This window comes from Grampus griseus (assembly GCF_964374135.1).
Source record: "Grampus griseus genome assembly, chromosome: 4".
Lineage (NCBI taxonomy): Eukaryota > Metazoa > Chordata > Mammalia > Artiodactyla > Delphinidae > Grampus > Grampus griseus.
The window spans coordinates 68,853,732-68,872,219 of NC_138997.1; the positions used below are offsets into that span (position 1 = coordinate 68,853,732).

Here is an 18,488-nt window from a genome sequence, read left to right on the forward strand (position 1 = left end):
CCAAACCTAATTGGATATTAAGCAAGGATCTTAAAAGCTCTCAAAGAGAATACATGCTACTAAAGTTTTGAAAATTGGAAAAAATAGAATATCTTGAGTTACTGCGGGAGAGAAAGGCCCCAAAGTGAGATGGACTAAGCTTTTGAGGAAATTAAGAACCTCTTTATCTCAGGAATAAGAGTTTTCTCTTGCAAAGAAAGGGCCAGTATTTGGTTTCTTACAAACCTAAAGTATATTTGGGATTTTTTTGCATACTCTGGGTAACAAAGTTATATTATTTAAACTTGATGCCTTTTAAAAGTGAAACCTTTTAGTTAGAGCAAAATCTTAGGTTGCTATCTACCAAAGTGTCAACATAAGTGTTTTTCATTTTTACATAAATTTTTACTTAGGCAATCTGGAAGAAAACTATAACATTTTCTATCACTTTTTTCTGTTATTTGCTAAGTCCTGTTTCCCTATGCCTAAGATGATTTGGTAGCAAAGGATGTTGAGTTGTCCTGTGCCAATAAATTGATGATTTCAGTTTATGAGTATCCGAAAAGTGTTACTATGCTTTACCTTGCTGAATATTCATAGTTGTGCATTCATTTGTAGAGTTCAAAGTTGAAATTATCCTTAACACTAGAAATTAGGCCAGAATGTTTCAGATTTGCTTTACTGAAAATGGAGAGCAGGACCATTCAGTCGTCATTTTGACAAGAGATTTTCCATATGATAAAAGTCTTGGGGGCTTCCCTGGTAGCGCAGTGGTTAAGAATCTGCCTGCCAATGCAAGGGACACGGGTTCGAGCCCTGGCCCAGGAAGATCCCACATGCTGCGGAGCAACTAAGCCCGTGTGCCACAATTACTGAGCCTGCGCTCAAGAGCCCGCAAGTGACAACTACTGAGCTCACGTGCCACAACTACAGAAGCCTGTGTGCCTAGAGCCCATGCTCTGCAACAAGAGAAACCACGACAATGAGAAGCCCATGCACCACAGCGAAGAGTAGCCCCTGCTCACCGCAACTAGAGAAAGCCCACGCACAGCAGTGATGACCCAACACAGCCAAAAATAAAAACAAAGAAATAAATAAATAAATTTGTTAAAAAAAAAAAAAACCCAAAAAACTCTTGGTGGAACAGTTAAGAGCTTGATTTAGGATCATTTCAGGATAAATAGGATGACCACTGTAATTTATTACCAAAAACTTGGAATCCTGAGAGTGAATGAAAGCACTAAGTTCCCAGATAGTAATCTGGAACAATAAGTACGTACTGGGATATAGGGTCATCCTACTGCTTAAATATTTTGACAAGCCATGACCTTAAATAATCTCCCCAAATTAAAATTCAGGTTGTCCTTTTAGCTTTTATTGAAAGAAGCCATTTTAAAATCTTCATTCATGTAACCTCTGGCTATAGCCAAGTGAGGAGATTGGCAGATATTCTTCCCAAAAAGCAACTATAAAGCTGGACAAAATTGACAAAAATAACCATTTCAACACTTTAGAAATCAACTAAAGGCATATAACTATCTGAAATATGTTTTTTTGTTTTTGTTTTATTTTTTTTTACAGAAATATGTTTATGTTTTTAAAAACTGCTGAATTTTGCTTTAGAAAAGGGAATCTGTGGCATTCTAGCCAGCAAGAAGGGCCTACAGCTCCAACAGCCTGAGGTTGCTATGGTGAGGAGGGCAAGCACATTCCTGACTGACCTTGAGGCTATGTGCATGCACATAAGAGACACAAAAGAGCCCATGGAAAATAAAAGCTGGATCAGACTTGAAAATGACGTAACTTTGAATGAGCTCCCCTATCCACACACAGATCCATCTGTACAGACAATCTGTCCAGTCACTGGTTGACATCTGAGCTATGCAGACATGAGGCGACGCTTAGGAAGTAAGACTTAAAAGTGAAAACAAGAATATGTATTTTGGGACTTCCCTGGTGGTCCAGTGGTAAAGAATCCGCCTTACAATGCCGGGGACACAGGTTCGATCCCTGGTCAGGGAACTAAGATCTCACATGCTGCGGGACAACTAAGCCCGTGCGCCACAACTAGTGAGCTTGCACACTTCAACTAGAGAACCTGCGTGCCGCAAACCACAGAGCCTACGCACTTTGGAGCCTGCGCACCACAACTAGAGAGAGAAAAACCCTCATGCCAAAACTAGAGAGAAGCACGCATGCCGCAATGAAAGATCCTGTGTGCCGCAACTAAGACCTGATGCAGTCAAAAAAAAAAGAATATTTTAGGAATTCCTTGGTGGTCCAGTGGTTAGGATTCCAAGCTCTCACTGCGAAGGGCCAAAAAAAAAAAAGTATTTAATTTAATTTATTTTTTGGTCATACCATGCAGCTCGTGGGATCTTAGTTCCCCCACCAGGGATTGAGCCTGGGCCACGGCAGTGAAGATGCTGAGTCTTAACCACCAGATCACCAGGGAGTTCCCAAATACCTATTTTAAAAGCCAACTGAGCAGTGACATCAGTGACCATACGGGGGAGACGATTCACATTTAGCCCAGGCAAGTTACAAACAAAGAAATAAACAAGCAAATAAAAAATCAGCAACAAAACATTTCATAATGATAAAGTGGTCAGTACATCAAGAAGTACATTGCTGGGACTTCCCTGGTGGCGCAGTGGTTAGGACTCTGTGCTCCCAATGCAGGGGACCCGGTTTCGATCCCCGGTCAGGGAACTAGATCCCACATGCATGCTGCAACTGAGAGTTCTCATGTCACAACTAAGGAGTCCGCCTGCTGCAACTAAGGAGCCGGCAAGCAGCAACTAAGGAGCCTGCCTCCTGCAACTAAGACCTGGTGCAAAATTAATTAATTTTTAAAAAAGAAGTATATTGTTATATCAAGAACATGATATCTGCCTGAAAATAGAGGTTCCAAATACATGAAGCAAAAATGGACAGAACTGAAAGGAGAAATAGATGACTCAATGGTTTGAAATTTTAGTACCCTACTTTCAGTAATTCATTGAAAAACTAGACAGAAATCAGTGTGCATGTAATAAAGAAGACTTGAATAACATTATCAACCAAATTCCACATGTAGAGCACTCCATCCACCAAATGCAGAGTATACATTTCCTAGGATAGGTCATATGCTAGGCTACAAAATAAGTCTCAGGAAATGTAAAATGTGTTGATGAAAAATTAATTAGTCAATCTAAGAAAGAAACAAAGAATGTTCTTTGAGCCAAACTGAGGATTATAACCCGAGGGACAGTCTTTCAGAAAGATCTGAGGACCCTCCTGCCTGTTAGAAGTCAAAGCACAGTTATATACATTTTCGAAACAAAGAGTTATACATCAAAGTGACATATTGATAGTTTACATAGTCTAGATCTGCACATATAAGGCGAGTAGCGGGTCATTGTGACCCATCACAGGATTAAGAAAGGAATGTTATCTTCTAAGGAATTACCTTGTTGGTGTGAGGAGAAATTTGCTTTTTACGATGTAGCAGGTATTTCTGTGTCTTCTAAGGTGGTCTGGTTAATATATAATGCAGATGCACATTGCACCGTAAAGCGAGCGTAGTGGGGCCCAAATGGGCAGAGAGAGAATTTTATGTTAAAATATTGTTTTTGTCCTGCCTTAAAAATAATTTTATTTCATCAAATGTGACTAAGTGGGATTTGTCCCAGGAATGCACATTTGCTTTAACATCCAAAAATCCACTGATGCTATATACTAGATAAAGAATAATGAACAAAAAGCACATAATTATGTCAGCAGATGCAGAAAAATTATTTGGCAAATCCAATGCCAATGATAAAAAAAAGTCAAACTAGGAATAGAAGGGAACTTCCCCAACATGATAAAGGATGTCTACAAAAAGACTACAGCTAACATTATAATTGGATAAAAGACTGAATGCTTTCACTCTAAGATTGGGAACAAGGCAAGGATGTTTGCTTTTTCACTTCTTTTCAACATTATTCTGGTTGTTCTAGGCAGTGCAATAAAGCAAAAAGGAAGAAAGAAATTAAGCACCCACACTGGACAGGAAGAAGTAAAACTATTTGCAGACAACATGGGGGAACTACTAGAACTAATAAACAAGTTCAGCAAGGTTGGAGGGTACAAGATCAATATGCAAAATCAACTATATTTCTACATTATATAAAAAAAGCCCAAAAATGAAATTAAGAGAATAATTATATTCACAATAGCATCAAAAATAATAAAATAGGAATAAATTTAAAGAAGAGCAAGGCTTGTACGATGAAAACTATAGAACATTGTTGATAGAAATTGAAGAGCTAAATAAATGAAGAGACATTTCATGTTTATGGATTGGATGTCTCAATATTGTCAAGATTGCAGTTCTCCCTATAAATTAAACCCAGCCCCTATCAAAATCCTGATGGACTTCTTTGGGGGAGAAATTGACAAGCTGATCCTAAATTTTATATGGAAATTCAAAAGGTAGTCCTGATCCATACAATAGAATAAAAAGTCCTATGGTCTGAGTGTTTGTGTCCCCCCAGAATTCATATGGGGCCTTTGGGACTGCTTAGGTCATGAGGGTGAAGCCCTCATGAATGGGATTTAGTGCCCTTGTAAAAAAGACCCCACAGAGCTTCCTATCCCCTTCCACCATGTGAGGACACAGCAAGAAGTCTAACCTGGAAGAGAGCTCTCACCAGAACTGGACCATGCTGGCACCCTGGTCTTGGACTTCTATCCTCCAAGAACTGTGAGAAGTAAACTTCTGTTGTTTATAACCTACCCAGTCTACAGTATTTTGTTATAGCAGCCTGAACAGACTAAGACAAAAAAGAATGAATTATTGATATATACAACATGAATCACAAAGTATTTTCACTGAACATAGAGTAAAAGATGCTAGGTCAAAACAGAATACATGTTGTATGATTCCATTTTTATAAAATTCTAGAAAATGCCAGCTGATCATCAGTGACAAAAAATAGATCAGTGGTTGTCTGGAGGAGAGGTCCAGTTGGAGGGAAGAATTACAATGGTACATAGGTGATTTTAGGGTTGAAGGATATGTTCATTATCTGGATTGTGGTGATGGTTTCACCAATAATATATCTCAAAATTTGTATTGTACACTTTAAATATGTATAGTCTATTGTATGTCAATTATATTATCTTAATAAAGTTGTTTTTTAAAATCTTTATTCATTGTTTTGCTTAGGCACTTCCTTAACACTTTTATATACTTTTTCTACATAGGAATAATGGGAAAGGAAATGTAAATTCATTTAATAAATTTTTGTCCTTAAACCTTTTTGTCTAAACTGCATAATGAAACATAATTAATATTTGCTTGTTTTTTACTGAAGCAAAATTTATGTCCACATTAAAAAGGTAATGCTGCTTCAGTAGTTTTCCAAATATGATTTGCCATTTAGTAAACACAGCCTTAATTTCCTTGTGAGCTCTCAGTGTTAAGCTTTGGACTAATCACTACAGTGTGGTTTTTTGTTTTTTGTTTTTTTTTTTAAGAAGTGAAGGGAAAGAAATAATTTATTTTTAATGTATCTACAGGCAACACCGACATTGCTTAGAAGATTTGGATCTCAGCTTATCAAGTCAACTGTTTTATCAACCAATACTTCTCTTCGAGTATTGGCCCTTGGTGGCGAAGCATTTCCATCATTAACTGTTCTCAAAAGCTGGAGAGGAATAGGCAATAAAACACAAATATTTAATGTTTATGGTATCACCGAGGTCTCAAGTTGGGCGACTTTTTACAGGATACCAGAGAAAATTCTTAACTCTACTTTGAAGTAAGGGTTTCAGTTACTTCAGGGTAGGGTAGAAACTGTTATTTTTCCAGTATCTTAACACAAACAGTATTTTTGATAGGCACTGGAGTAATATTTTATAAACACTATTTTATCTAGAATTTTAAGCTGGGAATCCAGAACCTTTCTTATTTTAACTGGTGCTACAGATCCTGCTAGAGGTTTTCGTAACTAAACAGCAATGAATAACATAACTTTTCCACCTAACCTTTTCCTCTTGTCAATCTTTGAATTATAACAAAAACTTTTTTTTTCTTTATTTGGTACAATGTGATTTAAATACACTGGTAAATATTCTATTCAAATGAAAAATTTTTAATTTGGTTTGGGTTGTTGTGTTTTCATAGATGTGACTTGCCTGTACAACTGGGATTTCCACTGCTTGGAACAGTAGTTGAAGTCAAAGATACTAATGGTTTCACAGTTCAAGAAGGCAATGGCCAAGTATTTTTAGGTTGTTTTACATTTGTTGATTGGGAATAATTTCTTTTTTTTTCCAAGAAAAAAAATCTGATGTGTTAATTTTATTCTTTCCTCAATTATTCTTAAGTCTAGTATTCTTTTCGGTGATGGTAATTTTTAATCTCATCCTCACAGTCATGAAACATTTAATTAGTTACCATAATTATTTCAGATAACAATGTCTAATACTCTGAGAGAAGATATAAAAGTAATTTAGAAACTGTAAATTGGTTGTTTGTATTTCTGTTTATAGCCAAAATTCTATTAGTATTTTAAGAATGTTTTTAATCACATGTATTTTTAGAACTAGATTGTGTTTCATCCCTTTGCTTACTTTACTAAGGTTCTTATTGTATATAATTTTATAAGATAACATTTAAAAGTGAGTCCCCCTTTTTATATAAATATTCAGACTTTGAAACTTAGTAACGGAGCTTTTGGAGATGTTCTGATTTCTTGGTTTTTATTATATTTTCCATGAATTTTTAAAATTACATTGTTGTTTATATCTTGTGAAGGTGGCAGAAATAGAGTATGTTTTCTTGATGATGAAATGACAGTACCACTTGGCACAATGAGGGCCACAGGAGACTTTGTGACTATAAAAGATGGAGAGATATTTTTCTTGGGACGAAAGGACAGTCAGATCAAACGTCATGGCAAACGTCTTAACATTGAACTTGTGCAACAGGTAGAACTGTTTAAATATTAAACATCTATTAATATATGTAGGTATTAGAGGCAGCCATAACTACTCTTCTGTTCCAGGGTTCTCTGTCAGTATTATTTAAACCTAAGACTTTTGTGTTAATGCTGAATTACAGTAGAAGATATGGATAATTCATTGTGCACTTTATTCTCAGCATGAAGAGTTGTTTTTTAAATAAGTGACAAAGGGGATTTTGATAACTGAAGATAAGTTGACTTATTTTGCTCTGGGAGCTATTATTTTTGGAAAACATTAAGAACCCAGTGTGCTGGTAATAGTGATAGTAGGAAACAATTTTTTAAAACTCTCTAGTGAATTCCAGATTTTAATTTGACTGTATTGAATGCAGAGTATTTAGGAAGTTTGTTTTTAAATGTCCTTATTGGCAAATTGAGATAATCTCTCTCATAGGTTGCTGAAGGTCTTCAACAAGTGGAATCTTGTGCAGTTACATGGTATAATCAGGAAAAATTAATTTTGTTCATGGTGTCCAAAAATGATTTAGTAAAGGATTACGTCTTTAAAGAACTGCAGAAACATCTTCCAAGTCATGCAATCCCGGATGAGCTTGTATTGATTGATTCTCTACCATTTACATCTCATGGTAAAATAATTTGAAGCAGCTATGTTTCAGTGCCAAATGATACTAATTGTATTAACTAGTTTAAAGGCCACTTAAATCCTTATTATTATAAGTAATACTAATATATATTGTGGTAGACCCTCTGTTAAATACTTTGTATAATTAACTCATTTTATCTCCAGAAACTCCTGTGAGTAGGTTGTATTATTCCCATTTACTTATGTGGAAAATAAGGCTTAAGAGGTTAAATAATTTCCCCAAAATCACATTGCTAGTTAGTAGTAGAGTTGAAATTCTGTAGGACTGTTTGACTTCAAAACATGTGCTCTTAATCACCATATTCTATTACTTTCCCAATTTCATCTTTATTTAATATTTCAGAATGTGGTTATTGCTCAGTAAATAGTACCATTTCTTTAGCTCTTTAAATGAGAGCAACATTAGCCCCTCCTTTCTTTTTTTTCTCTTTTATTTAAAATTATTTATTTTTTGGCTGCATTGGGTCTTTGTGGCTGTGTGCGGGCTTTCTCTCCTTTTTTTTTTCTTTTAAAAATATTATTTATTTTTGGCTGCGTTGTGTCTTCGCTCCTGTGCGTGGGCTTTCTGTAGTTGCGGCGAGCGGGGGCTACTCTGTTGTGGTGCACTAGTGTTGTGGTGCGCAGGCTTCTCATTGTGGTGGCTTCTCTTTTTGCGGAGCATGGGCTCTAGGCTCGCAGGCTTCAGTAGTTGTGGCTCGCAGGCTTCAAAGCACAGGCTCAGTAGTTGTGGCGCACGGGCTTAGTCGCTCCGCAGCATGTGGGATCTTCCCAGACCAGGGATTGAACAGGTGTCCTCTGCGTTGGCAGGTATCGGATTCCTAACCACTGCGCCACCAGGGAAGTCCCTCCTTTCTTCTTATCTGCTACCCACTACATTCTGGGTAGCATGGGACTGTCTTCTTGATTATTGATTCTGCATGACAAACTATTTTATAGGATTTCTAACCTTAACAATGAAAAATGTGTGTATTGTGACTAACAAAGACATGAAGGGGTCAAGCTGAAATTTAAAAATTGTTATTTCTCTTTTGTATTAAGGCAAAATTGATGTTTCTGAGTTAAATAAGATTTATTTAAACTCCATAAACTTGAAGTCTGAATGTAAACTCAATGGAAAAGAGGAACTTTGGGAAAAATTACATCATTTGTGGAAGGTACAACTTTTAAGATACAAATTTGTTATTATAAAGAGGTCGTTGTATATCTTCAGGGAATGTAGCATCCTAATAAGTCTGATAAAATTTTCTAAGAATATTACTGCTGCCCAGATGTTAAGTAGTATAGCTTTGTTTTATTCAATTTGTATTCAAATAAGGGTTAGGTTCTCTACTGCAAGATTAGATTAAGCTCCCTATATAGAAATTTATTGGAAGTGAGGTAGTCATAAAAGGCACGAGTAGACAAAACGCCTCTTGACATAACTTTTCCCTAAGATGGTCAGTCAAGTGCAGTAACACTTGTCAGAGTTGAAAAAATAGCCAAATCTTGCTGTACCACAATCTGTGGTATAAAGGCTTAACATAATTATTCCAGAAGAACTTTCAGTAACAACATGTATGCTTCTGCTTAAGGGAATTAATATATATATGTATATAACAATTAAAAACTTATTTTAAAATATATATATTTTATTACCTATGATTTACAGGTCAGTATAATTTTTCTTAGATAAAATTTGGAGTTTTCTAAAGGGTTCTAACAAGAGGATGTAACTGTACAGTCTTGTCTGAAAATAGATATCTAGATAAAAGTAATATCCACTTCATTTTTAGATTCTTGGAAAATAATTTCGGTTTATGTGAAGTTAATGAAAATAATTATTCCCATATTATAGAAATATCAGATATTGTTAATATCTGATATTAAATCAGGTGTTTTTATAATTCCATTCCCTATTGTATGGGTAGAAAAACTGCTCTAAAGGGAAGTATAATTTGCAGTTCTAGGGTAGTTTGTGACAAAATTGGTAGCATAATGATGGTCTCCTTTACTATATAGAAAATAATTTTAAAATTTACTTTAATTGTTAAAAAATTTATTTTGTTTGTGTTCATCTCATTAATGTAGTTACCATCGTCTATATATTACCTTTAAATGCTGAATTCTTTTGGTTTTAGATCTTTAACTTCACCATATTTCTCACTTCTCTAATCTGTAGTCTGTTCTGAGTCTCTCAGAAGACCCTTTGAAGGTTCCTGATGAGTCACTCTTCTTAAATAGTGGTGGAGATTCTTTGAAGTCCATACGGCTCCTCAATGAGATTGAAAACCTTGTTGGCACAGCAGTACCTGGGCTTCTGGAAATTATTCTTAGCAGTTCTATTTTAGAGATTTACAATCACATCCTTCAAACAGTGTTTCCAGATGAAGATCTGACATTTAGCAAGAATTATTCCACAAAAAGAAAATCCAGCGATGTTAATCAAGAGGAAACCAGTGGAAAATCTTTACATCAGGAATCTGTCATGCCTTTAAATTGTGACAACGAGATCAATGCTTTTATTGCACTGAGCCGAGGGAGTCAGATTTTGTCTCTGAATACTACTAGGTTTTTAACTAAGTTGGAACATTGCCCTTCAGCCTGTTCTTCTGATATAATTTCACAGACTAACATTCAAAATATGAAAAGCTTAAATCCTCCAGCTCTTATTGGGAAGTCAAAAGATATGTCCTGTGTTGCAAAAGTTTCTGAAGAGGAAACATCTGTGATGGGGGCTGAGAAAATGGAGTTTCATGTGAGGTGGAGGTCAGACACAGGCAAATGTGTGGATGCTTCACCTCTGCTTGTAATACCAGCTGTTGATAAGTCATCTGCAACTGTGTACATTGGCTCCCATTCTCATAGAATGATGGCAGTTGATCTTTACTCTGGAAAGGTGAAATGGGAACAGATTTTGGGAGATCGCATTGAATCCTCAGCATGTGTATCTAAGTGTGGAAACTTTATTGTAGTGGGTAAGTTTCTGAATTTGAGGTTTATAGAGTTAAATTTAATTACCATATGGTAATGCTAGTAGGGCCAAGTTAAATTTTAAAAACCTATGCATAGTAGGTTTGGTTGCTGTCAAAGAATAATAGTTAACTACATGCTGATTCATAGTGTGGGCCTTGGGTCAGAGTTTCTGGATTTGAAGCTAACTCTAAAGCTGTAACCAGCTCTGTGACCTTTAACGAGTTGCTGAACTTCTTAGAATTTCAGTTTTCTTATGAGTATATGGGTTTAATAAATAAAACATGGTGCTGCATCACAGATTATCGCCAGACTTAATGGTTTAGAATAATAAACATTTATTTATTTATTTATTGGGATATAGTTGCTTTAATAAACATTTATTATCTCACAGTTTCTATGGGTCAGGAATTTAGGAAGGGTTTAGCTGAACGTTCTGGCTCAGGGTTTTTCATGTGGCAGCAACCATCTGAAGCCTTGACGAGCTGGAAAAATCTGCTTCTAAGATGGCTTACTCACATTGCTGCAAACAGAAGACTTCAGTTTTTGCTGGCTTTTGGCAGGAAGCTTCAGTTTCTTGACACATGGGCTTCTCCATAGGCTGCTTGAATGCCCTTGCAACATGGAAGCTAACTTCCCTCAGAGTGAGTGACCCAAGAGAGTGATTGAGGAGGAACGCAGTACTTTCAGTGTCTAAAGTTGTATACCATTATTTGTGCCTTATTCTGTTATTAGAAGAACATCATTAAGTCTGGCCCACACTCAGAGGGAGGGGAATTAGCTTCACCTGTTGAATATCTCTGAGTATCAAAGAATTTGTGGATATATTTTAAAACTACCACAATAATCATAGAGCTTTTGAGAGGATTAAATGAAATAATTGCTTGTGAATCCTTTAGTACATTGCTAGGGACAGACTAAGTGCTCAAAGAATAATAGTTAACTACATGCTGATTCACAGTGTGGGCCTTAGGTCAGAGTTTCTGGATTTGAACCTAGCTGTAAAGCTACTACCAGCTCTGTGACCTTCAACAAGTGTTAGCTACTACCTTCTACTCAGTTTCATTAAGGTGTAGGTGACTCTTACTTTACAAAGATATGGGGGTCTAGGCGTAATGTCTCCTGAACTACCACTCTCTTTTTACCCCCCAAACTACATCAAGTTTTACTTTAATGCTCATGGCATGTGCTTACCAAAGCTGTTCAGACTAAGTGCTTAGGAATATATCTCCCTACTTATGTTAGCCTGGCTAGAATCTACTTGAATCTGAGTTTGATTCTTCTGTATTGAAAACTTACATTTTGAAAATTATACTACAGGAAACTTTCAGTTATACATGTGAATGATCATGAGTAATCCCTATTCATGAAAGTCAGCTCATTGAGGTTACTGTTTGCGTTCCAAGTGTCTAAACCCAAAGCCTCTGGCACGTGGTGGTCACTTAGTACTTTTTTTCTCTTTTTAAAAAAATTTCCAGTTTTATTGAGATGTAATTGACATACAACATTTTATTAGCTTAAGGTATACAATATAATGTTTGATATGTGTATATTGCAAAATGATTACCACAGTAAATCTAGTTAGCATACATCACCTCAAATATATAGTTCAGTGTTGTTAACTATCACTTAGTACTTTGAATATTTGTTATTAATATAATATACAGTAAAACCCTTTTTAGTATACAGTTTTATATTTTGACAGATACATACTATCATGTAACCACTACCACAATCAAGAGTCCACTGCTCCAGGGACTTCCCTGGTGGTGCAGTGGTTAAGAATCCGCCTGCCAGTGCAGGGGACACAGTTTGATCCCTGGTCCGGGAAGATCCCACATGCAGCGGAGCAACTAAGCCTGTGCGCCACAACTACTGAGCCTGTGCTCTAGAGCCCATGCGCCACAACTACTGAAGCCCACACGTCTAGAGCCCATGCTCCATAACAAGAGAAGCCACTGCAATGAGAAGCCTGTGCACCGCAACGAAGAGTAGCCCCTGCTCCCCGCAACTAGAGAAAGCCCATGCATAGCAACGAAGACCCAACACTGCCAAAATAATATATATATATATATATATATATGCATATAGTAGCACTTCACTGTGAGCATTACATGAGTTGACAGATATAAAGTTCTTAGAGTAGTTCCCTTCACAAGGTAAAAGGTCAATAAACATTTGGTCATTGTTAATGTTAGCATTTCTGGAACACGTACTATGTACTGGGCATTTATCCTAATTATCACAGTAACCCTGCTGTAGATGTATCCACATTCAGCAGAAAGATAATCTAGGCCCAGTGATGCTAGGTAATTTGCCCAAAGGATGGCCATGACAAGATCTGAATCCAAGTTGTCAAAGCCTCTTTCTGCTGCAGCATGCTCATGTTCATTGTTTTCCTGGTAGTGAAGCACTTTATGGTACTTTTAAAATGTAAGATGTACCTACTAAATAGGTTTTTTATACAAATGGTTGCTGCTTTGCTGAAATGTAAATCGAGCCAAACATAGAGCCTAAGTACACATGAAGAACATCGAATATATATTGTCATGATTTAAGCCAAATACTTATTTTCCAGTGACATATCTAAATCTCATCTTTTGTATTTTGTTTCCCAACAGGCTGTTACAATGGGTTGGTTTATATTCTGAAGAGTAATAGTGGAGAAAAATACTGGATGTTTACTACTGATGATGCTGTCAAAAGCTCAGCAACTGTGGATCCAACCACAGGACTTTTTTACATTGGTTCTCATGACCAGCATGCATATGCTTTAGATATATATGTAAGAATTCACTTCATCAATTTCATACCATAAGCATAGATAGAAGAGTGTGAAACTATCAGGTGGTGGTGACTAGGGGAGCAGGTATTAACTCTTCCCAAGTTTGCGATCTGGGAAGATTAAGGGGTTAATTAACAGCCATAATATCTTAAGACAATTTTAACTTCCATACCGAATTTTCAAATAAATTTACTACTCAGAGTTTTGAAATATAAGGAACTTAGAATGCCATCTTGACAATAGAGAAGAATCACAAAAATATCAATAAGAACTGATCACATAAAATTTTTAAATTTAAGAATTATAAAATTAAAAAGAAATAAGTTGGGAAAAGTTTTTGAAACAAGTGTGACAGTTAAAATATTCATAAGTATAAATTAAGAGCAAATACAAATTAATAAGAAAAATGTAAAGGTCCAGATAGAAAAATAAACAAGGGATATAAATGCACAGGACCCCAAAGAAGAAATAGCTAGTAAATGAATTTAAATATTTCATAGTTTAAGAATCAAAGGAATGAAAATTTAAACTTTGAGATAAAGAAGCAAATGTTATTAGAGTGTAGCATTAAATGCTGGTGACAATGGTGGGAGGTAAAGCCTTCGAGGAAAACAATTTGACCATAGGTAACAATTTCATATCCTTTGATTCAGTAAAATTCTTCTAGGAATCTGTCCTGGCAAAATAATCAGAAACATGGACAGATATATGCACGAAGATGTCTATTTCCAAATTGTTTATAACACCAAGCAATTAGTTCAAGACAATTTTCAATGATAAGGTAGAGAAATTATTTTGTGTTCATATGGGATATGATTCATTAAAGTAATATTTAAAGAGTTTTACAAAGTAATTGAGCTAAATTAGATACAAAGTGTATGATATTCAGAGTGATGATCTCAAGTATATTAAGCTGTGTGTGTGTGCGTGCACCAAAAAGATCACAAGGGAAAATGCTAAAATGTTAACAGTGGTAATCTCTGGGTATTGGCTTTTGTCATCTTTTTATACTAACTTGATTCTCCACAGTGAGTATATATTATTTTTATACTAAAAATAAAAGTTATATTAACTAAGATAGACATAACATCAGGAGGGACGGGATATGTATATTTTGTTAATCACCAGCAGAAACCAATTAATTTGCTTTCTTTTCCTTTCCTTTTTTTTTTTTTAATTTGCTTTCTTATTTGCAGAAAAAGAAGTGTGTTTGGAAGTTGAAATGCGGAGGAACTGTTTTTTCTTCTCCTTGTTTGAGCCTGATTCCATATCACTTGTATTTTGCTACGCTGGGAGGACTTTTACTGGCTATAAATCCTGTAGGCATAAAAGAATATTTATTGATTTTATTACCTGTTTTTCTTTAATATTTTTTATTTTTGCTTTGAATTCTGCAAATTTGAAGTAGATCTCAGTTATAGTCCATACATTACTGAACCAGAATTCATTAAAAATGACTGACATAAAGTATAGAAAGATGAGAAAAATCTAAGTTCTGTGTATGTCTTTTATCAATTTTTTATTTTATTTTTATTTTTATTTTTTGGCTACGTTGGGTCTTCATTGCTGTGCATGGGCTTTCTCTAGTGGCAGAGAGCAGGGGCTACTCTTCATTGTGGTGCGTGGGCTTCTTATTGCGGTGGCTTGTTGCAGAGCACGGGCTCTAGGTGCTCCGGCTTCAGTAGTTGCAGACCGTGGGCTCTAGGCGTGGGCTTCAGAAGTTGTGGCGTGCGGGCTTAGTTGCTCTGTGGCGTGGGGATCTTCCCGGACCAGGGATCGAACCCGTGTCCCCTCCTTTGGCACGCGGATTCTTAACCACTGTGCCACCGGGGAAGTCCTATCAATTTTTAAGTTGGCAGACTGTTCTCGGTCCTGTCAAGAACTTCGTGTCCATTCTAAGGATGGAGTTTATGTGCTAGTTATTTCTTTCCTGGTTTTACTGCAAGTTTTTAGCATTCATAAGTAGCACTCATTAATTTTATAGCTGTGTATATGTGTACTAGCTTCATTTATAATGTCAGCATGCCATTATAGCATTTTCTGGTGTTTATAGCTTTACCTCTGGGAGATTTATGAGTTTATTTTATAAAGGGTAGTTGATTAGTAGAATGATTTAAATGCTGTGAATTGCTTTTTGCCCCTGACAGGCCACTGGGAAGAGAGTTTGGAAACATTCCTGTGGAAAGCCACTCTTTTCTTCTCCACGGTGTTGCCTACAGTATATTTGTATTGGCTGTGTAGATGGGAATTTTCTCTGCTTTACTCACTTTGGAGAACAGGTAAAAATTTCTAGTTCTGTTTTATTTACATTTCTCAAAGGCATAGTAGCTGGTGACAACTGAAGTAAAATTTTAAACATTATTCGACCCATTGTGTTGAAAACTAATTCTATTTTAATTGTCAAACCACGGGTTTTTAAAATTTTGAATGACGCTATAATAGATTTAAAAGATTCTATCCAAACATTGTTTTACTTTTGCCATTCTCTCACAATTTAAAAAATGTCATCAGCTTTTTTTTGGTTTTTTTTTTTTTTTTTTTTTTTTTTGCGGTACACGGGCCTCTCACTGTTGTGGCCTCTCCCGTTGCGGAGCACAGCCTCTGGATGTGCAGGCCCAGCGGCCATGGCTCATGGGCCCAGCCGCTCCGTGGCATGCGGGATCTTCCCGGACCGGGGCTTGAACCCGTGTCCCCTGCATTGGCAGGCGGACTCTCAACCCCTGCGCCACCAGGGAAGCCCATGTTATCAGTTTTTAGCCAACTTTATTATAACCTCTATTCCGATTGTGAACATTGAAATAAACTCCTGCTTTTTCTATGAAAACCTAAATCTGTTACATAACCCAATTTGCATTGTGTGGAAGTTCCATCTTCAACTTCATGATCGGCAGGGTAGGCTCCTTCTGAGTCATAATAGGTCTTTCGTTGGGATAATAATCTCTACTTCTTTACCCATAAGTGACTGTGGCACAACTTCTGTGTTTTTGATTTTGGGGATTATTTTGTGGACTTGAGAGTGTACTAGCTCCAACGTAAGTTAGCCCATTGCTGGCTAGAGTTGACTTTGGGTGCTTTTTATTCTACATTCACCCCTCATAGCCTAGCAGTTTCTTTTGTTCTGTGTGACAATTACTTTGTGATGAAATTTTTTATTAAGTTCACTTAATATTTTTTATTTACAAAGTAATTTGAATATATTCTCACCTTTGGATTTCTAAAAAGCAGCAAATGCTATTACCCCTTTTTTTTACCTTTTCTGAATGAACCAAAGAAAGATTAAAGTGATTTTGTCCAAGTCAGGGACAGAATTGAGATTACAAATCATATTTCGTGAATATACCCACTCTTTTTATTTTGCTTTTACTGTACTGCTATTACTATGGATTTGTAAACACTATCTTAGACTTAAGCTTTTTCTTCCTTGTGTGTTTTCTTTAAAGTATGGCTGACAGGTTAATCTATAGTAGCTTTGAAATAAGCAAACAGTGTATATATCTACAGGGTAGACACACAACTCATAGCTCTTTGTTTAAAGCTTTAAATTATTGCACATAAACTTTTCCTTTCAGCCTACTTACCCCCTTATTCCTCCATTAGGAGACCAGAATAAGATACAATTTTTAATAACATACACTGAAAACTGTGTAGTTTTTTCTTTGAAATAAGTGTCTCTGAACATATAAGTAATAACTTTTGAATGGGGTTCGAAATGAATTTTACTTCATAATATTATGCATAGCGGTGATTTATGTAATAAGGACACTCACTGGTGGGTTTTGTGCTAGATTTTACCATTGGGACAGAGGTCTAATCTGAGGGTGCTACTTTTGGGAGAAAGCCATTATTTTCTCTATGTACAGTTACCATTCAGTAGCCTGCATCTCTCACATTTTATTAAGAATTTCAAAAAGCTTTATAGAATTGTGGAAATGAGATGAATGAATTATTTTTGCCTTTATCACCCTTCAGATTTGGCAGTTCTCTACCAATGGACCAATCTTTTCATCCCCATGTACCTCAGCATCAGAGCAAGAAATATTTTTTGGTTCCCATGATTGCTTTATCTACTGTTGTAGTATGAAAGGTCACCTCCAATGGAAATTTGAAACTACTTCAAGGGTGTATTCAACACCATTTGCTTTCCATAACCACAGTCGTGGCAATGAAGTGTTGCTGGCAGCAGCATCTACTGATGGGAAGCTATGGATCTTGGAATCTAAGAGTGGAGAGTTGGAAAGTGTGTATCAACTTCCTGGAGAAGTTTTCTCTTCTCCTGTGGTCTGGGAATCAATGCTTATTATTGGATGTAGAAATAATTATGTTTATTGTCTGGATTTATTGGGTGGCAATCAAAGATAATGAAGGACAGTCTTTACTAGAAAATATCTGTGAGATGTTTGAAAATATTTTACATTATGGAGCATGTGGATAGTCTTATTTTATGTTAAAGATTATATTTTGTTTAAGAAACTTGTCTATTACACTTTATTGGAAAACAACCGTATTTTACTTCCTATAGGAGCAACAAATGCTTTTAAAAGGAATTATAGAACAAAACACATCAATATGTTAAGTGACAGTTTCTTTTAATTAGGCTACAGATGTTCTACTTGGTTTTTTATAAAAGACTTCTGGAAAAAAAGATCAGAATATACTTGGTGGGTTAAAAAATTAGTCTGTGATGTAATACACCATTCACTCATTTATACTGAGATTCATAACAAGATTTTCAAAGAAAGGATCTATTTATCAAATTAGTTTCCATAATTTAAAATTTTTTATTATTATTTTTATATTTTATTTATTTATTTATTTGGTTGCACCAGGTCGTAGTTGGGGCAGGCAGGCTCCTTTAGTTGTGGCTCATGGGCTCCTTGGTTGCAGCACGTAGCCTCCACAGTTGCAGCTCACCAGCTCCTTAGTTGCGGCACGTGGGCTCCTTAGTTGTGGCTCACGGGCTCCTTAGTTGTAGCATGCGAACTCTTAGTTGTGGCATGCTTGTGGGATCTACTTCCCTGACCAGGGATCGAACCCAGGCCCCCTGCACTGGGAGCAGGGAGTCTTAACCACTGCGCCACCAGGGAAGTCCCTGTAGTAGTCTCTTATGATCTTTAATATTTCTGTGGTGTCAGTTGTAACTTCTTCTTTTCCATTTCTGATTTTATTGATTTGGGCC

The 18,488-nt window shown here is 36.2% G+C and overlaps 1 protein-coding gene across 1 annotated transcript in view; it reads left to right on the forward strand.

Moving 5' to 3' along the window:
• The window catches only part of AASDH (aminoadipate-semialdehyde dehydrogenase), a 35,115-nt gene extending 17,388 nt beyond the window's left edge, over positions 1-17,727 (forward strand). Inside the window, exons 6-15 of the mRNA XM_082652910.1 lie at positions 5,527-5,768; positions 6,134-6,240; positions 6,767-6,939; positions 7,369-7,561; positions 8,617-8,732; positions 9,737-10,532; positions 13,149-13,312; positions 14,509-14,631; positions 15,460-15,591; positions 17,282-17,727. Coding sequence (XP_082509036.1) covers positions 5,527-5,768; positions 6,134-6,240; positions 6,767-6,939; positions 7,369-7,561; positions 8,617-8,732; positions 9,737-10,532; positions 13,149-13,312; positions 14,509-14,631; positions 15,460-15,591; positions 17,282-17,671 — 2,436 coding nt within the window. The 3' untranslated portion in view covers positions 17,672-17,727. The remainder of the gene's footprint in view (positions 1-5,526; positions 5,769-6,133; positions 6,241-6,766; positions 6,940-7,368; positions 7,562-8,616; positions 8,733-9,736; positions 10,533-13,148; positions 13,313-14,508; positions 14,632-15,459; positions 15,592-17,281) is intronic.
• Positions 17,728-18,488: the final 761 nt, after the last annotated feature.